This window comes from Anopheles darlingi, chromosome 2, assembly GCF_943734745.1.
Source record: "Anopheles darlingi chromosome 2, idAnoDarlMG_H_01, whole genome shotgun sequence".
Taxonomy (NCBI): domain Eukaryota; kingdom Metazoa; phylum Arthropoda; class Insecta; order Diptera; family Culicidae; genus Anopheles; species Anopheles darlingi.
Window position 1 is genome coordinate 5515001 of NC_064874.1, and position 15609 is coordinate 5530609.

At 47.6% G+C, this 15609-nt stretch overlaps 2 protein-coding genes across 5 annotated transcripts in view; both read right to left on the bottom strand.

Annotated features, from left to right (window-relative positions):
* Nucleotides 1–12365, bottom strand: part of LOC125948227 (adenylate cyclase type 6) — a 71586-nt gene extending 59221 nt beyond the window's left edge. The window contains exons 1-2 of one of the 4 annotated variants that reach the window (XM_049674067.1): nucleotides 12288–12365; nucleotides 10836–11281 (exon numbers count right to left, since the gene is read on the bottom strand). The gene's annotated coding sequence lies outside the window, so the exon portion shown is untranslated. Of the gene's footprint in view, nucleotides 1–10835; nucleotides 12229–12287 lie in introns of those variants that run through there. The other 3 variants (XM_049674068.1, XM_049674066.1, XM_049674069.1) reach the window with 3 other exon arrangements.
* Nucleotides 12366–13908: 1543 nt separating this feature from the next.
* Nucleotides 13909–15130, bottom strand: LOC125948245 (uncharacterized). The gene has a single exon (XM_049674112.1). The coding sequence runs from the start codon at nucleotides 15000–15002 to the stop codon at nucleotides 14373–14375; it is 630 nt and encodes a 209-aa protein (XP_049530069.1). The 5' UTR covers nucleotides 15003–15130; the 3' UTR covers nucleotides 13909–14372.
* Between the last annotated feature and the right edge of the window lie 479 nt (nucleotides 15131–15609).

Genomic DNA, 15609 nt, shown 5'->3' on the forward strand with positions numbered 1-15609 from the left:
AAACGTCCTTATCATTCGGTGGGCTCGAGTGCGCGCCCTCACTCGGTGATAAAATATCTATTAAGCTAAGGCCGGACCGGAATCGGTAATTGAGTTATTGGTGCGTCCGCCCCCCGTCGGCTAGAGGATGCTCCTGTCCCTCGGTGGTAGGAATATTTGAAAATAAATTGAGAAAAGGTTACTCACCGGCACACCGAGCGGGGGCGTGCGCGAGCGCGTGTGTTTGAATGACTTTTTATGAGTTTCCAATCCCGGACTGTGATTAGAATAAACGGTAACGGAGAAATAATTTATCGTTCCCCCACCACCTCTACAGATGGTCTGCCATTTCGTTTTCCTCCAAAGTTATGACCCAGCGAGTCCCGTTGCTATCGTTGTACGTAGAGGAAATCTTGGCACCGGACCAAAATGGCTGTGAAATCGCTGGCGAACGCTACACTAAGCTAAATATAAACAATAACAGGATGTTGTATCATTTTGAGCGCATTTTTGGGATACTTTGTAGTTTTTAGTATGACTCGCCCGTGCCGGTCCGGTGTGGGTCATATTTTATTTTTCCGTTTGGATAATTGATTATGCATTGCTGCAGATGCTCCAAACAAACACCCGAGTTACTTTGATGAACTGGCTGGCTTTGCTGGCAGATGGCGTGCTGGCAGTTCTAATATCGTCCTAAGATGCATGTGTGTGTGTGTGTGGATGTGTGGATAAATTAGGTTGAAGTAGGGGGAAATTTTGATTCTCGAGCCGGATCAATATTACTCCCTCTATTAACTTCTAAGCCCGCCCTAAGCCATGTTGCCGCCAGACTGTCAATTCGATCACATTGCCACGGCGGCTTCCAAAGTCTCCTCATCACTCCCAAAATACTAAGAATGGCGTTCTCGAAACACGACACCACGCACGCCAACGCAACGGCTTTATGTATTCATTTTCATCCTCGATAGCGCCGCCTCGCAACGATCCCCCCTCAGTGAGCCATTACACTCCTCTGAGAGAAACTCTGCCTTAAACCAATCAATTTACAACTAATTTTATTCATCATTGATGATCCCCAAATGCACGGTAGCACGATGGCGGCGAGTGTTTGTGCCGTTGGTGTGCAAGCACCGCACCCAAAATATAACCACCGGGTACCGAAGAAGGCCTTTCGAGGGCGTGGTGAGGGCATGGAGAGGACAAAAGTGAAGAAACAAACCCACCCAGAAGCCCTTCTCGATCGAGGGTCTGAATCGAATCGTAAACTCATCGATCCGTTTACAGCGGAAAGAGAACGTAGGCAGCATACACGATACTACACTTAACTGGCTGAGCACCGTGGCAGAGGGTACACCGAGCACCCCATAAGAGGACCCCGGACGACCGACGACGACGACGACGACGCCCGTTGACATCGGTTACGTGAGCTCGAGGGTGAACGAGCTAGAACCTCCGAACGGCTGGTGAATGTGCCTATTATTCGAAATGTATATGCATATGGCCCCGGACGGGCTTCGGATCCGATTCTGCGAACTGTGGGGTGAATTCCACACCCTATGAGCCCCCTCCGCCCTATTAGCCACTAGATGTACCAGCAATTCTTAGCATTTCTCTTGCGCTACACCTTCTCCTGTGAGCCAATTTAAGATCGCTGTTGACAAGGGCATCCCTTTCTCAGCTACGCCGATACCGAAGACCCGGTAGACCCGGATGGTGGAAATTGGTGGAAAATTTTAAACACCACATTATCCGACATTTTCCCAACCATTCCCAAACGCCTCGGTACTCGGTTCACCTCGAAGAATCATGATTCTCGAGAAATGGCGCCGGTAATGTTGTGTTCTGTACCGTGGATTCTGTCTACATCGCATATTCCACGAGAAGATTCCCGTTCGTGAAAGACAGAAACTGGAGGCGTTCTCAACGCGTTGAAGGCGTTCCATCTTACTGCTACGTTTTACTTGCTTTCCTCTCTTCATCATCATTGCGTCATCGTTGTCGCTGTCGTCGTCGCCGTCGTCGTTGAAAGCTAACTCAATATGCTTAATGTAGAAATAAAAGCAATAACGCTTGAGGCACATTAATATTACAGTACGAATCCGATCCGACGACGACCCACCAGCACACCACATCACCATATCCGAGCGGAAACCGAATAGCTCGTCGGTTCGGCCTCAGCAGCACAAACCGGTCCAGCGAACCGGGCGGGCTTTTCTCCTGCTTCCTCCTGGGACGTCATTATGACTATTAACACCATCATCGACGGCACTGCTGGTGCTGAGGTTCAGGAAAGGATAGAGCAGCAGGAGGAGAGGAGGTGGAAAATTAGGGGTAACTGCTTCGGCTGATCCCGGGACCATGCCACATCCGGCATCCTGCCACACTGGTCTCGAAAGGACGCCTACTAGGCATGTGAAACGGGCCGATCGAGTAGAACACTCAGCGCGTAGTAGGCGCGGTGACAGCAGACCTTTTGCTCCGTGAATTGGGGAGTGTGAAGAGCTTTTCGACGAGATTTCCTGGCCCCGGAAGTACGACAGACCAGGGCAGGGCAGCGTCTGGGCCAGCCTCACAAACCAACTCCCACCGTCTTACGGACTTGAACGGCTTCACTCTTGGCTCCTGGCGGCGTTTGGTGTTTCCACTTCGCCACTGAAGCCATGTGATTAGTGCCGCGGGTTTGGGGACAACATAAATAACTTCTTACGCCAGGTGCCAATCAGCCGTTATCGCATCGAATGCTGAGCTTCGAAGTCCCGTGAATGTACTCCAACTCTTTTGTGGGGTTTTTGATCTGTCTAGAACGCGACGAACATTGTTGTAACAATTCGCCTTTTCGGTCGGCAAACCCGTTCAACCCAAATCATCTGCCTGTCATAGTCCGTTTGTCCGGCTCGTTGTCGTTTAATGCGGGTAAAGGAGATTGGAAAACTTTTTATCAAACTTTTGGAATCGGACAGAACCGATTGAGCAGACCTGATTGTTCTTCTAACGTCATAAAAGCGACCAATGCGATGTAACGTGGCACAGCTGTAGTCGCATAAACTATTCATGCTACAGAGCATGAGCATGATTCATGCAAAGCTGCGGCTTTCATTCTGGTAGCGTTCATTATAAAGTAATGGTGCCATGTTGCCTCCGTTAATCCTTTTGATGTGACAGTAAATTTTACATTCCATGTCCAACATTCTCCATCCCGGAGTGTCCTTTTCCAGTCAGCTCAGCGCGCTTACTCCACTCGACCAGAGTACATGGTCGAGGACGCTTTCATAAGCAATTTGACTTCCAAGCACTGGCATCAGTTGCAGCACCACTCATTCGTTCTTTCTCACTCTCTCTCTCTCTGTCTCTACAGTCTCATGTTATCTCTGACATTTCGGAATCTCCATTCAGCATAACTAGCAAGACCACAAGCATCCAACGGTTCCGAAGCACAACAATGCACGACTGCTCGAGATGCCGAGAGCTGCATGCATGCCATGCAGCATCCGTTTTCAGTTTTCTCGTGATGTTTCTCAATGGTTAATCTGGTAAAAGCTTCTGTAACATTATCCAAGGCCCTTGGCCCTTTGAAACATGATGTAGGATGTAGCAGGGAGTAGGCACGTGCTGGATTCCTCCTGGAGAGTGTAAAGTCAATATGGTCTATCACTCGACACCTTCAATGGTCCACGAGCAGCCTCGATGGTCGGTTGTATCAATCCGCGCTATTCTATTGACTACCGGGTGCCCAATATAGATCATTTTGGATGAACGTTTTCGCCGAAAATCTACTCCTTCCATCCGCCACGCATCCTCGATTCCATTCATCATGTACTCCAAGTCCGCATGTGCGTCCGGAAGACCAAAACTTCTTACTCACGTGGGACACGCGACGTGTACAGCTCAATTCAAGGAAGTAAAATATGATTTACTTACGATGAGTGTGAGCATACATTACCCTTTGGTAAAACTTTTGCTCGTCGGCGTATTGGTTGCTAGGTAGACGTGAAGGAAACGCGGTTCGCTGCTTCCAGTTTTAATGGAAGTTTCCACAGGGGAAAGTTGAGGCCAGTCTTAAATTTAAAAGGAACCATTATTCAGAAGCGACGGGCTGATTGTTGTAAAGAGCGAAATGTTTCCGTCTCAGCTTCCTCTACTTTTGGGCTCGTTATAAATTGGTTTTCGCGAGAACACTTTAATGGAATTGTAGCAATTAGGTAGCCGTTTTGTTCGTAATAATTGCTCCGAAGCCGATATTTTACATCCCTTGGTTTTGATTACTTTTTGTTTATTTTATGAAATTGAAAAAAGATTATCTAAGATATTATTGTTTAAGCAACCCAAGGAGTAAAATGATCAAGCTAATGCTTTCTGTTTCAAGATCAGTCTAAATAATGCCACATATAGTAGATTATTCGTGCAAAATATTGCTTTCAACTTTCCAAAGAAATCATTTATCGATCCATTTCGCGTCCACATTTTATATTTCGTCAGTTACATTGTATAACCTATTGATTTTCGACCATTTCTGTCCTCAACAGTAGCATTATCCTGGCAACCGTTTCCGACAGCGGAAGGAAACAGAAAAAAATCGTTTTTCCCAAAACAAACATTCCTTCCATTGGGCTTTCCAGAATATACATCGAATGTAAACCATTTCCCAGAAAACATGTTTGTGTTGTTCATTGAATTTTCGTTTAATATTTTCCTGGCTACAATCGCGGTGAAGCATTCCAATGGCCACTCTGCTGTCAGCATCCATCATGCTGTGGATATATCGGAAGGATGATTGTTGTTTTTGTGCCTAACGATCGTAGCAAGCGGTCGTTTTCATTGGGCTGACACAAATTTCTCAGTTTATCTATACCTCACTTAGCTCCATCCATAGGCGTGTATTATTTCCGAGATCCACTTGATAAAATGAATTAAACAGCTTCAATGTTTCATGAAATCATCGTATTTAAACTCAATAACGATCAATTAAACTAAACTTGTTCATGAACCTAACTAAAAACGAGAGATCCGAAATGTTAGATTAACAGCTAACGTGCACCGTGATGCTGGACCGCGGATCGGGTACCAACCGTGGCTTAGCCACGTGCTCGGGTTATACACAATCCACATCAATCAATCCACATTATCTCCCATCAAAGCGGCTGCATTCTTTGCAAAACCGCAAGCGAGAGCAGAGGATAACCGGAAAGCCGCATCACTGCGAGAGCATACGTGATGCTGCCACAGCAGGTCCAGGTTTGAAGCGAGTGAGTGTGAGGTTTTAGCCGATCGGGCTTAACACCAAAACCATCAGCAGCGAAAATAATAATGGGAAATAGAAGAAGATGAAGACTCGCAATCGTTCGCGTGCGGGAAAATCCCGGTTGGCAATCAATCAATCAAACGAAGCGCTCCACATCCTGACGGTTCGTCACGAACTGTCGTGACAGCTGGCAATGGAGACGCCCAGTCCGTCGTTTCTGGCGGCGAATGCACAAGCACCAACCGACGACAATGAGCTCTTACGTTTGCTACACTCGACGCGGATGGGGTATTCAACGTACAAAATGTACGCCCTGGAGAAAGTTATGAATTTTAAACAACTGCATTACCATTATCTGCTCTCGTACTCGACTGCGCGGCTTCCATCGAAGACCACTAAAACGCTTTTGATGGACGGGCTTTGAGCAGTTCCTCCGAAGCTGGCGCGCATTAAATATTCTCTTTTGCTTAGGCACCACCGCCAACCAATCGAATTAGGGCATCGTCCCATGGCGCACTGTTGAGCTCCCGATGGATTTCCAGCCAAATTTCATCGGCTTTCCGGGAGGTTTTTGGCGGTCTTATCGAACCTCTCTAGAGCTTTGCTGCGGATTCCAGGCACTTCAAAGATGCCCCTGCTTCGGGATGACTTGCTTTTATTAGATCAATTTTAAAACTGGATATAGTAGAAATGTTATTCTTGTTGAACCAGGATGAGTTCGTAACAAATATATCAACAAGTGATCACTGAAGTGCAATAGAGTTGTTCCTGGAACAGATGTTCGAAGTGAAATGAATATTTTACTAATCAAAAGACGTTATTCCTTGCCCGTGCTTATCTGTACCTCATTAGCGTGGGAAACTTTCAACGAAAATGGTGAAAAACCGATTAGAAAGTAGTACAATGAAAATGAAGATATAAATTCAGCGGCTGTGGCTGATGATGACGATGATGATGTTCCGTGCACCACGACGGACGGAATAAAATGTGGAAAATTACTTGCAAATTGTTCCACAAGGAATTCTCCGAATCTTTCGTGCTAGCCCGAAATTCATTAGACAGTGGAAGCTGAAAATGTGGTTTGGGGCAGCAGTCAGTGTTCAGCTTTAAGCGCGCAGAGCGTTTCTATCAGTACTCGCGCGAAACCGTCTTTAAGTGCCTCTCCATGAACGGCATGGAGTTTCGCTTGGAAACAGATAATAATTGGAGCAGCGTTCTGTGAGTTTCGTATCGCTTCGTCATCGCTAAAGCCAGATCAGCATCAAATCCAGATAGATGTAAGTCTCCATTCAACTTCTATGGAACAGGTTTAAGGAAGTGTAGCAGAGGTTGAAAGAGAATCCTACTTGCAACTTTGCTACTAGGAAAAACTCTCGATCTCTCCAGTAAAGCTCCTTCCCAAAACAAACGTAAATCGTCACGGCACCGGATAGCAGCACAAAAAGAGACGCACCAGGATGGAGACAAGTACGTATGTCAACATCTGCTCTGCTCTGGTAGGTATTATGAGCTCATAGTTGTGGTTTCACTTTGCCGGCAGCAAATAGCACACATTCCGCCATGCCAGGTTCGCCAGGGTATCGATGCCGATTCGCCAATTCATTGGTTGGCGTAAAACTTTGCAAAGTTCGCTCTCAAAACACACATCATGGAGGTGGTGAGGTGGTGTAGGGTCATAGGGAGGAACCGGATTCCCGTACACGAATAGACTGAATTCCATTGAAAACATAACAGCCAGACAGGGTACTGAATGTGAATGTTCTTTGCTCCGCTGTGACGGTGAACGCCGTTCGTAGATTTGCGGAATAGTTCTTCTGATCTTTTATCTTTGCCCGTTTGATCGTTTCGTGTTGGAGTTCTCTGAACTGGAAGGCATGACCTACCAAGCTAAATTTGCTGAGAGGATTTCACAATAAACTGTCAGAGATTCGCGGTGCGGAAAAGTTCAAATACTTCGAAGAGACTCTGTTCTACATTTCAAAATCCTCGTGTTTCAGTTGTGAACTACAACCGATCATCAACTCGTTGGTGAAGAACCAAAGCTTAATGCCTTCTAGAGTACCTTCGTCAAGCAGCATGAATCGAATGGAACCTTCCTCGTGGAAAGATCAATTTGTCACCATCTTCCATTGGACACGAAGTGAAAATGTGTCGTTCTTCTGTCCGGGAGCAAGGTTCAACACATGGATCTAACACATGCTACCCACGGCGCAAACCTTCATTTTCCCACGACCATCGTGAACCGTCCTTTGGGAACGACATTCCAACACACACATGAACACATCCAGAGCGACACTTCATTTCCTTTCTTTGTTGCTTCCGCAACAAATGTCACCACACCGCAATGGAGGGCAACATTGCGAGACAAATTGGCTCTATCCCATTCCCCGCACGGTGCGGTGCGCTATTGTTTTAACATTCCTTCTTAACATCTCGCACGATGCTGCACCGGACATTCAGTGCACTCTCGTTCATATGTGTGTGTGTGTGTGTGTGTGTGTTTGAATGTGTGGTACAGCAACGGAAGTGTACATTTCGAGCACCGAGATACAGAAGTCAACCGGACGGATGGAAGGAAACTGGGCGAGCATCATTTCATTACAACTTTTCACCAAACACCACGCCACGCTACAGAGGTGGTCGCTACAGTGTGGTATTCAACAGATATAGTTCCCCGCGGAGTGGTTTTTTGTGTTTATCCTTCCACAACGGTGCTCCTGTCGGAAAGTGCCGGTTAGTTCCTAGAAGTACACGGGTTTAGTTTCGATAATGACCGTTTCCTTCTACGGAGCAAATCCTTTTCTCTTTTCCTTGCTCCCTACAGTGCGCGATGCACATACGGTTAGTGGAAGACCATTGTTGCTGGCAGTACTCGCTGCTGCTGCTGCAACCAGAAACTCACAAGGAAGGCTCCGAGGTTTACCGTCTTTGTATCGAGGGACCGATAGAGCGAATGTACAGAAAGTACAAGTAAGAAAAGGTTTTCAAGAAGCTAAACGAAGTAAGGTGAGCTTTTGGATGAAGATGATGATCATGAGCTGAAAAGTCAGCTCGAGAAAAGGAGGCCATGATGCTTTAGCTCAAGTGCATCAACTTCATCATACTGGAGAGTTTTAGAGCTCGAAAGCTATTTTTTTTATTATTGATCGACTCCATTATATTCGCTTCTAGCTATGCGTTTGAAGTCTTCACAAATCAGTGCACGGTTCACCTAGTTAATGATCGGGACCGAAACGAATTATAGTGAATCTCGCTCGATCAGTTTTCGGAGAATTCACTTCATACCCCTGTAACAGTCAATTCTCAGCTCAAATCCAGGGGCATGGTATCACGTTTCTTTTTAATAGTCTCTCCGGTGAGTCGTCTATCCGGTCGGCAATAATAGAACTCTGATTCAAACCGGTGACCGAGCCTTCATCCCCTGGCCGATATTACCAACGACGGTAGTTAAGAGATGGAAGTTCCATTTTCAGCTTTCTTAGATTGATTTTTTTTGCTGTGCAAAATGTAAACCGTAGAACAAAGGTCGACCACCGGCCATTGGTGGCATTTAGCGTTTATTGAGTTAAGCGAACCACGCCGCTACCGCTAAGCGGTCCAGGTATCTTACACTTTCCCTCGGCAAACCACTCGGTAGAAGATAATACCTTATCGCATCACGCAACACCGCTACCATTAAACATCGTCTCTAAACCATTCTCTGGCGACTAGAAGACTATCTCACTGTGTCACTTCAAAGCGCAATATGAAAAAAAAAACCTCGTCCGAAAAGGTATTCCATCCCTCAGCGACTGGTCGCATGTTTGCCAACACTTATCGTTGCCATTTAGCAGTTCATTAATCATAACGAAACGGTCCAGTTCTCTCCCTGTGCTCTGTGTGTGTGTGTGTGCCCCACGGTTTCATCTGTTTATCTTGTATCACCTCGGGTCTCACCGATCCCTGCGGTCCCTTTCGCTAAGCACGGTGGTTTTAAACACTTGCCTCATCACGTTCTCTCTACATTTACCAGCCATCATCATCATGATCCTCCTCCACATCGTCTTGGTTGGTGCTGCTACACCGGACTGAAAATATGCTTGATGATCTATTATAATCAGGGGCCCCTGGGCTGAGTCATTACAAGCGACATGTTGGCACAACGCAAACACACATACACACCAACCAGCGCACAAACGCGCGTACATTACTGTTATCTGTATTTCTTCTATCTATTGCTTTTCTTGTTCCTCTTCAATCAGTTGGAAACACTCGATCCTCAGCATGTTTGTGCGTGTGCCCGTGTGCCTGTGTGGCATTGTAAAATGAAACCTATCATCGATTACCATCAATAAAACAAACTAAAAATAGAAAGCATCCGACGCCGGTAAACGAAACACGAAACCGTACTGGTACGGGGTCTGGTTGCTGGCTTTCGATTCCGTTGGAGGGGGCCGCTCCAACGAGAAATGCCAGAATGGTTTGCATATATTTTGCGATTTTCCTTTTTTTCCCATCACTCTCGCTCTCTCTCTTTCTCTATCTTTGTGTTTTTTTTTTGACTCACTCACATTTCTGGGTTCACCTGGGTTCTAGCTTGCCAGACATCGGCTCGCTGATCAGTCACACATCAGCGAGCTCTTTAAGGCCCTGGAGACGTGCCATGAGCTACCTCTTGTCTGTGGTACCTGTTGAGATGGCAGCAGGCGTCTCTGCTGTGTTTTCATTTCCTCCGGCGTCGCCTACTCCGCTCACTCTCCCTCTTTCTTTCCCTTTTCCACTTGTGTCTTGTATCGGTGCCATTTTGCGTTTCAACGCGGAAATATCGGTTTTCTCTTATCGGTTTTCCGGGATGCGTGCCAGGCGAACCGTCCGGAATACGACGAAACCGAAAAGGAGAGATAATTTCCATACCACCCCCTCGGGTCTCCTCTTCTTCTCGTTCACCTTGAAATTCATCGAAGCAAGCGTAATTACACCCAGCACCCGGGGAATGGTCGTGGCCACACAGATTGGCCACCACGCGTATACAGCTTCAGGGGCGAGTTTCGGTGCTGCGGTGAAAGATAAACAGTTGTAATTCCACGCAGCTGAGGTACGCCGCTCCGGGGCCAAACCAAACGGAGCCGCTCTAGGTGCACCCTGTCACCGGTGACCGCCGTCTGCGACAGAATGAATAGAATGCGCCTCACTAGCGATGCGATTTATGCGTCCACAGTAAGACAGTGGGGCATGAGAGAGACATTATTGGATTCTGTCCCCACAGGAGATGTGCCTTGACACACACACACACGCACACACGCGCCAGATGGATTGGTGTTTTCGCTGTGAAAACATTGTGACAACCGACGTCACCACCAGACAGCCTGTCGACGGTCGACCGGAGTGCAGAGGCAAAACCCGAGTGGCCCGCTTTTCACGCTGTGTTTGTGCTACGGAGTTTTCACGCGAAAACTCCGACGGAATATTAGAAGAAAACTGAGGAAATCTGCTTCAAGCCCGTAAATGTAATCAAGGGTGCGCCAGGTGTGCGCCATCGGCAGCCGTCGAGACGGTCGGCTGCTTCTTCACAACCCACAGACGGGACGAGTGTTGGCGCATCAGTGTGAGAGGCATGAAGCCTTGAAGCAATGCGTACCTGCCGCAGAGGATTACGAAGGATCTCGAATCCCTTCTTTCACTGCAAATGAACCGTAACCACCGAGCAGCTCGGATAGCGTGTTGAAGTTGCGTCGATTCCAGTCCAAGGTGTTGGCTGGAAGGTGCTTGCCCTCTTGCTTTTCACGGTTGTAGGCTCTTTGATTGGCTAGTTAGCTAGGACTAGTGCCACTTCTATTCACCAACGTGCACTGTTATAGAGGCGACGACCACCATTATAGTACCACTGATACACACTCACAGGCGCACAGAATTGTGCTAGATTGGATCGAACATTAAAGAGTTAACACCGGGAAGCCACAACAGAAGTTCAGATACAGGATACGACGCACAACGCACAACATACACACACATACTAGGACGCTAGAAATCCTTTAATATGAATGATTGTTGCTACTTTCTCGGACGAACAGAGAAACCTCGGAACTGTGGAATGGAGGGATTTTGATGAAGGATCGATTTCGGTCCCTAATTTTCAGGAATTTCGGTTCTGTAGTCCGAACCGAGTCCGTCCTTCCGGGATCACAGGGATGACATTTCCAGCAAGTCAAGCTCCCATCTGAAAAGGGGTTTTGTGGGTGTGTTCTGCTGAGTGCGATCTATTTCCGTATGTCCTCGCTCCTGGGCACCTTGGGCCTGTTACGTTCTGTAACTGTGTCAAACTTTGCGACATCAGAGCGCAACCACACCCGGGCAAGTGAGCAAATAAACTTCACGAACTACTCTCCTCCGCCTTTGCCCCTATACTAGTTCTTGCTCAGGCATTCTTGTCTCCCGGTTTTTGGAGCACATTCCGGAAACAGAAATCGTCACATCGCGGCACAACGGTAGCAACAGGTTCGACTAACACCTGGACGCTTGTCAGCAACCATCGGTCTTGTGCTACAAATTCACCAGACACGATTCACGGAACACGGAACAGAACTCACTGCCACTGGCGCTGATACTCGGGCCCCATCGGCGTGCCGCGCCAAATTGCGGAACATCAGACCGTTTGCACAGACAATATTTATCTTTCAACAGTAACCGCGGACTGCAGGAGTCAGGAGACCAGACCGCGCCGCGTCGGCCGCACCATGTTTTCGGTCAGATTCGGTGGTTATTTTGCGTTTATTTTTTTCCTACCGCGGTAACGGATTCACCAGGAGCACCACAACCACCACCAGCAGCCGCACCACTAGCACCAGAACCACCCGTGGTCGTCTATTTATTTGCTCGCCAAGAATAGCCAGATGAGCTCGCACATTTCGCGTGCGTCCACTCTGGAGCGGCTGGCTGGTTTGGACACGTGGTTTTTGGACGATGGCATTTATTTACACAAACGCCAGTCGGCGAACGGCGGAAGGCCAGACCGGGCCTTGTCTTTGCCGCGTCGCCGCTGCGTGATCTCTTGTGGTCATGGAGCGCAAAAACGGTTCAAATTAGCACTAACGCGAAGACGGTAAGATGGTGGTAGCGCACGAGAAACACACACATCCGATCGGTCCGATACCCACGGATTGAATGTGATCCGAACGACCGACTACACTAGACTGGACTGGTGTGGCGCTGGTTGTACGTGGAAGCTGTTGCTACTATCTCAGCTCAAGGGATGCGATGCGATAGATGCCGGCCACCAGCAACCCTCGTAAGGCCTTAGGTTCGTGCGAAAGCTCTACGAAGTCGACGAGCGAGAAGGCAAGAGCCAAGAATATCATCGAATCACGCAACAGCAACACTTCGTGCCATCACGAGAGCTTCACGAACCTCGCTGCCGTGCGTGAGCTAGAACTGAACCCCAACGCCGCTACTCCCCCCGAAGGCAATTGTTAGGTTCGATTGTGGGGGGGGTCCAGCTGAGAGAGATTTTTCTTTCCAGCACAAACGTGATCACAATTTGCATAATGTTAGTGGCTGCATGCCAGTATTTGGGTCAATCTGTTAATTGGCCAGCCAAATTAGCTCCCTCGAAGGAGGGGCGTTTTGAATTTTAAAAATCTTTCAAAGATGCTACCTCATTGCATTGGGTTGGTGGGTTTGTCTGGTGTAATCTCGACTCCCTCTGATGCGGCGCAACCAAACAAATGCTGCGCTGCTTATCGCTAGAGCGGCGCGTCGCAATGGCGACCATGGCCTGCTGCAATCTTCAACGGACGCGTTTACATGCGTTAGAACAAACAGCGGCGTGATTCACACGCAGGCTAACCACCATTTGACCGTCCCTCCGGCTGTGGCCACCGTTGTTTACAGTTTCCCAGCCAGCGAACCAGCCAACCTGAATGCCAGCGTTTATTGTTAGGGCCCACCGCACGAACTGGAACACGAAAGAGCGGCATCGTTTACCTTTGTGTTTCGCTTCCAAGATGATTCGCTGCCTCGAGCTCACGTGCGCCGCGTGATGGAGTCGCCCAGTATTGTCGTCTGTGTTCGATGTTACCCTTACCTAGGGGAACCTGTTGGACATTGGCTCCGGACGGCCGACCGAAAACATCGCACGATAAGATGCAACAGCTTCTTCTCGTCGGGCGTGCGCAGATCTATCGACAGCCGCCAAAAAGGTGTTCGTACCGAGGGAAAGCTTTTCGTCTTTTGGAACACCTGTAACGAGCTGCGTGTAACGGTCCACAGTGCGTAGCATAACGTTTGCAGATGACAATTCGGAACATTCTAATAAGAAATTCAAGAAAATAATTGGAAAATGCGAAGTACACGCTTCAGTGCATTCATGGGAATAACAGGTCCCATTCTGGGACTCCATTTTGAAATCCAATCCCAGTCTAGGTTGATCACTCGTTCAAAATCGCTCCTCTCAAGTGGGGCTCCGTAACGGCCACGCAGCACCGTGAAACACGGGCATAATTGTTTATCGTTGGAGTGCTAATTGTACGGGCATGCTTCTTCATCCCACAAACCGTACAAGATATGCAAACAGCCTTGGCTCCGCTTGCGATTGGTTCCGGTTCGAGCCAACTGGTTTCTTGAGAACACCACAACACAAGGGCAGCGAGCGGCCGCCCTTTCTACGACTTCCTTTGTCCGACCCGTGAGTAATCTTAAGCATCATTCAATCAGCACACAAATACTTTTATTTCATCGTAATTTTTAACATTAGATATACAAACGATTATAACTAGTAGCGGATATTGTGAGAACACAAACTTGCACACACTTCCTAGCAGAGCAGAAAAATTCCGTTAGATAATAAATGTTGCGGAACCAATTTGTATTATGCTTTGAAAAACGACCTGCAAGAAATTAAGGGTACTACTGTTTTTTAGCGTGCGTTACGAGCAGCTTTAACTGCTTCGTTAAATTTTATTTAGAAACTTATTTCGGTACTTATTATAACAAGGTGAACTTACATTAAAATAGTTTCTCTTCAAATATTCGCTTGATCTATCTCATCCCTCGCTATTGGATGTTAGACCATTTTCTTTTCCTCTCCTTTCTGCACACCGTTGGAAAGTAAAGATTATAATAATGATAATAATAATAATATTGCAGGACGGGAGCTGGGAGAGGTCCAAGGCTTTTCCCACTACCTAGTATCATCCTCCTGTAGCATACTGCTGTCGTCGCTATCGGTGGGTTCGGCATCACTGGTTCCCGCTACCAGTCCCTTCTCCTGTATTGCTGCGGCCACGGCCGTATCGAGGATGAAGTTGTCCTCCAGAGTGCGTCCCAGCCCAGCCCAGCTGGGTCCCGGTTGTTCGCCACCCGTAACTTCCGCCAGTGCAGCAGCGGTAGCCGTGGCTCCACTGCTCGTTCCCGCACGTTGTAGACCCCGTTCGTTGATGGCCATCCGGATGGCCTCATCCTCGAGCACCTCGTCATCGTTCGGTTGTGGTGGCTGTCGCTGTCGCTGCTCAGCTCCTCCGTTCCGGTTATTGCGTTGTTCGTAGAAGTTCACGTACTGCTCCAGCACCGTGTTGAGGATGTTGTCGCCGACACACTGGGCAATTTGGCTTTCCTGCCAGCTGCGCAAATCATCCGCAGCCTGCTCACGACGGTCCAGCTGTTCCAGCGAGCTGGAGGACGCCCCTGCCATCGGTAATCCGACATCCCGTTCCGCGGAGCGCGACTGCGAACCCTGATACGAGAGAAGTCGCGGTCGTTTCAGCATCTCCACACGTTCGATTCCGGCGCTGCCTTCACCAGCGTCACTCATAGTTTCCACACATGCTGATGAGTTGTAAAAACTAACACAAAATGCTAGCACACAATCAGTTTTCTCGAGTTTTCTCAAATTTTCTTCCAGAAAATTGCAAAATTTGTTTTTGTTTTCAATTTCGTCGATGACGTCACACTTGCTGTCAAAACATTTCCCACGTAGCGAAAATTATGTCCAAGCAGCACCTCGTTCGAAAAACCGTTATCAGCTGGCTCAAGAATTTATTTTACAAGAAAAACGAGGCCAGGACAGGACAAATACTTGAGGTTTAATAAACTAATTTGAATATTCTAAATTTTATTCCAGCGCCATTTATCGTAGAAGAAATTACTTTTTCGGGAATTGGCAAATTTGTATTCCACACTGTAAAGACCGCAGCACAGTGGATGCGATGCGCTGCTGCGAACGTTCTCAAAAATCATACTTATTCAGGTGGTATAGCATAAGCGCGAGTTATGCTTTCTCTCAAGTCACAAAACCATATTTTATTGTAAAAAAATTGTAATGAAAGATGTCGAGCATATCACATAATATTTAAAAATTGTGAGAATTTCAACCTAAATCCTTACCACTGAAGTTCCGCATACCACGTGATTCACAATTT

Bases quoted from the DNA above. Each gene is read 5' to 3' on its own strand.
- LOC125948245 (XM_049674112.1), bottom strand. From the start codon at position 15,002: ATGAGTGACGCTGGTGAAGGCAGCGCCGGAATCGAACGTGTGGAGATG.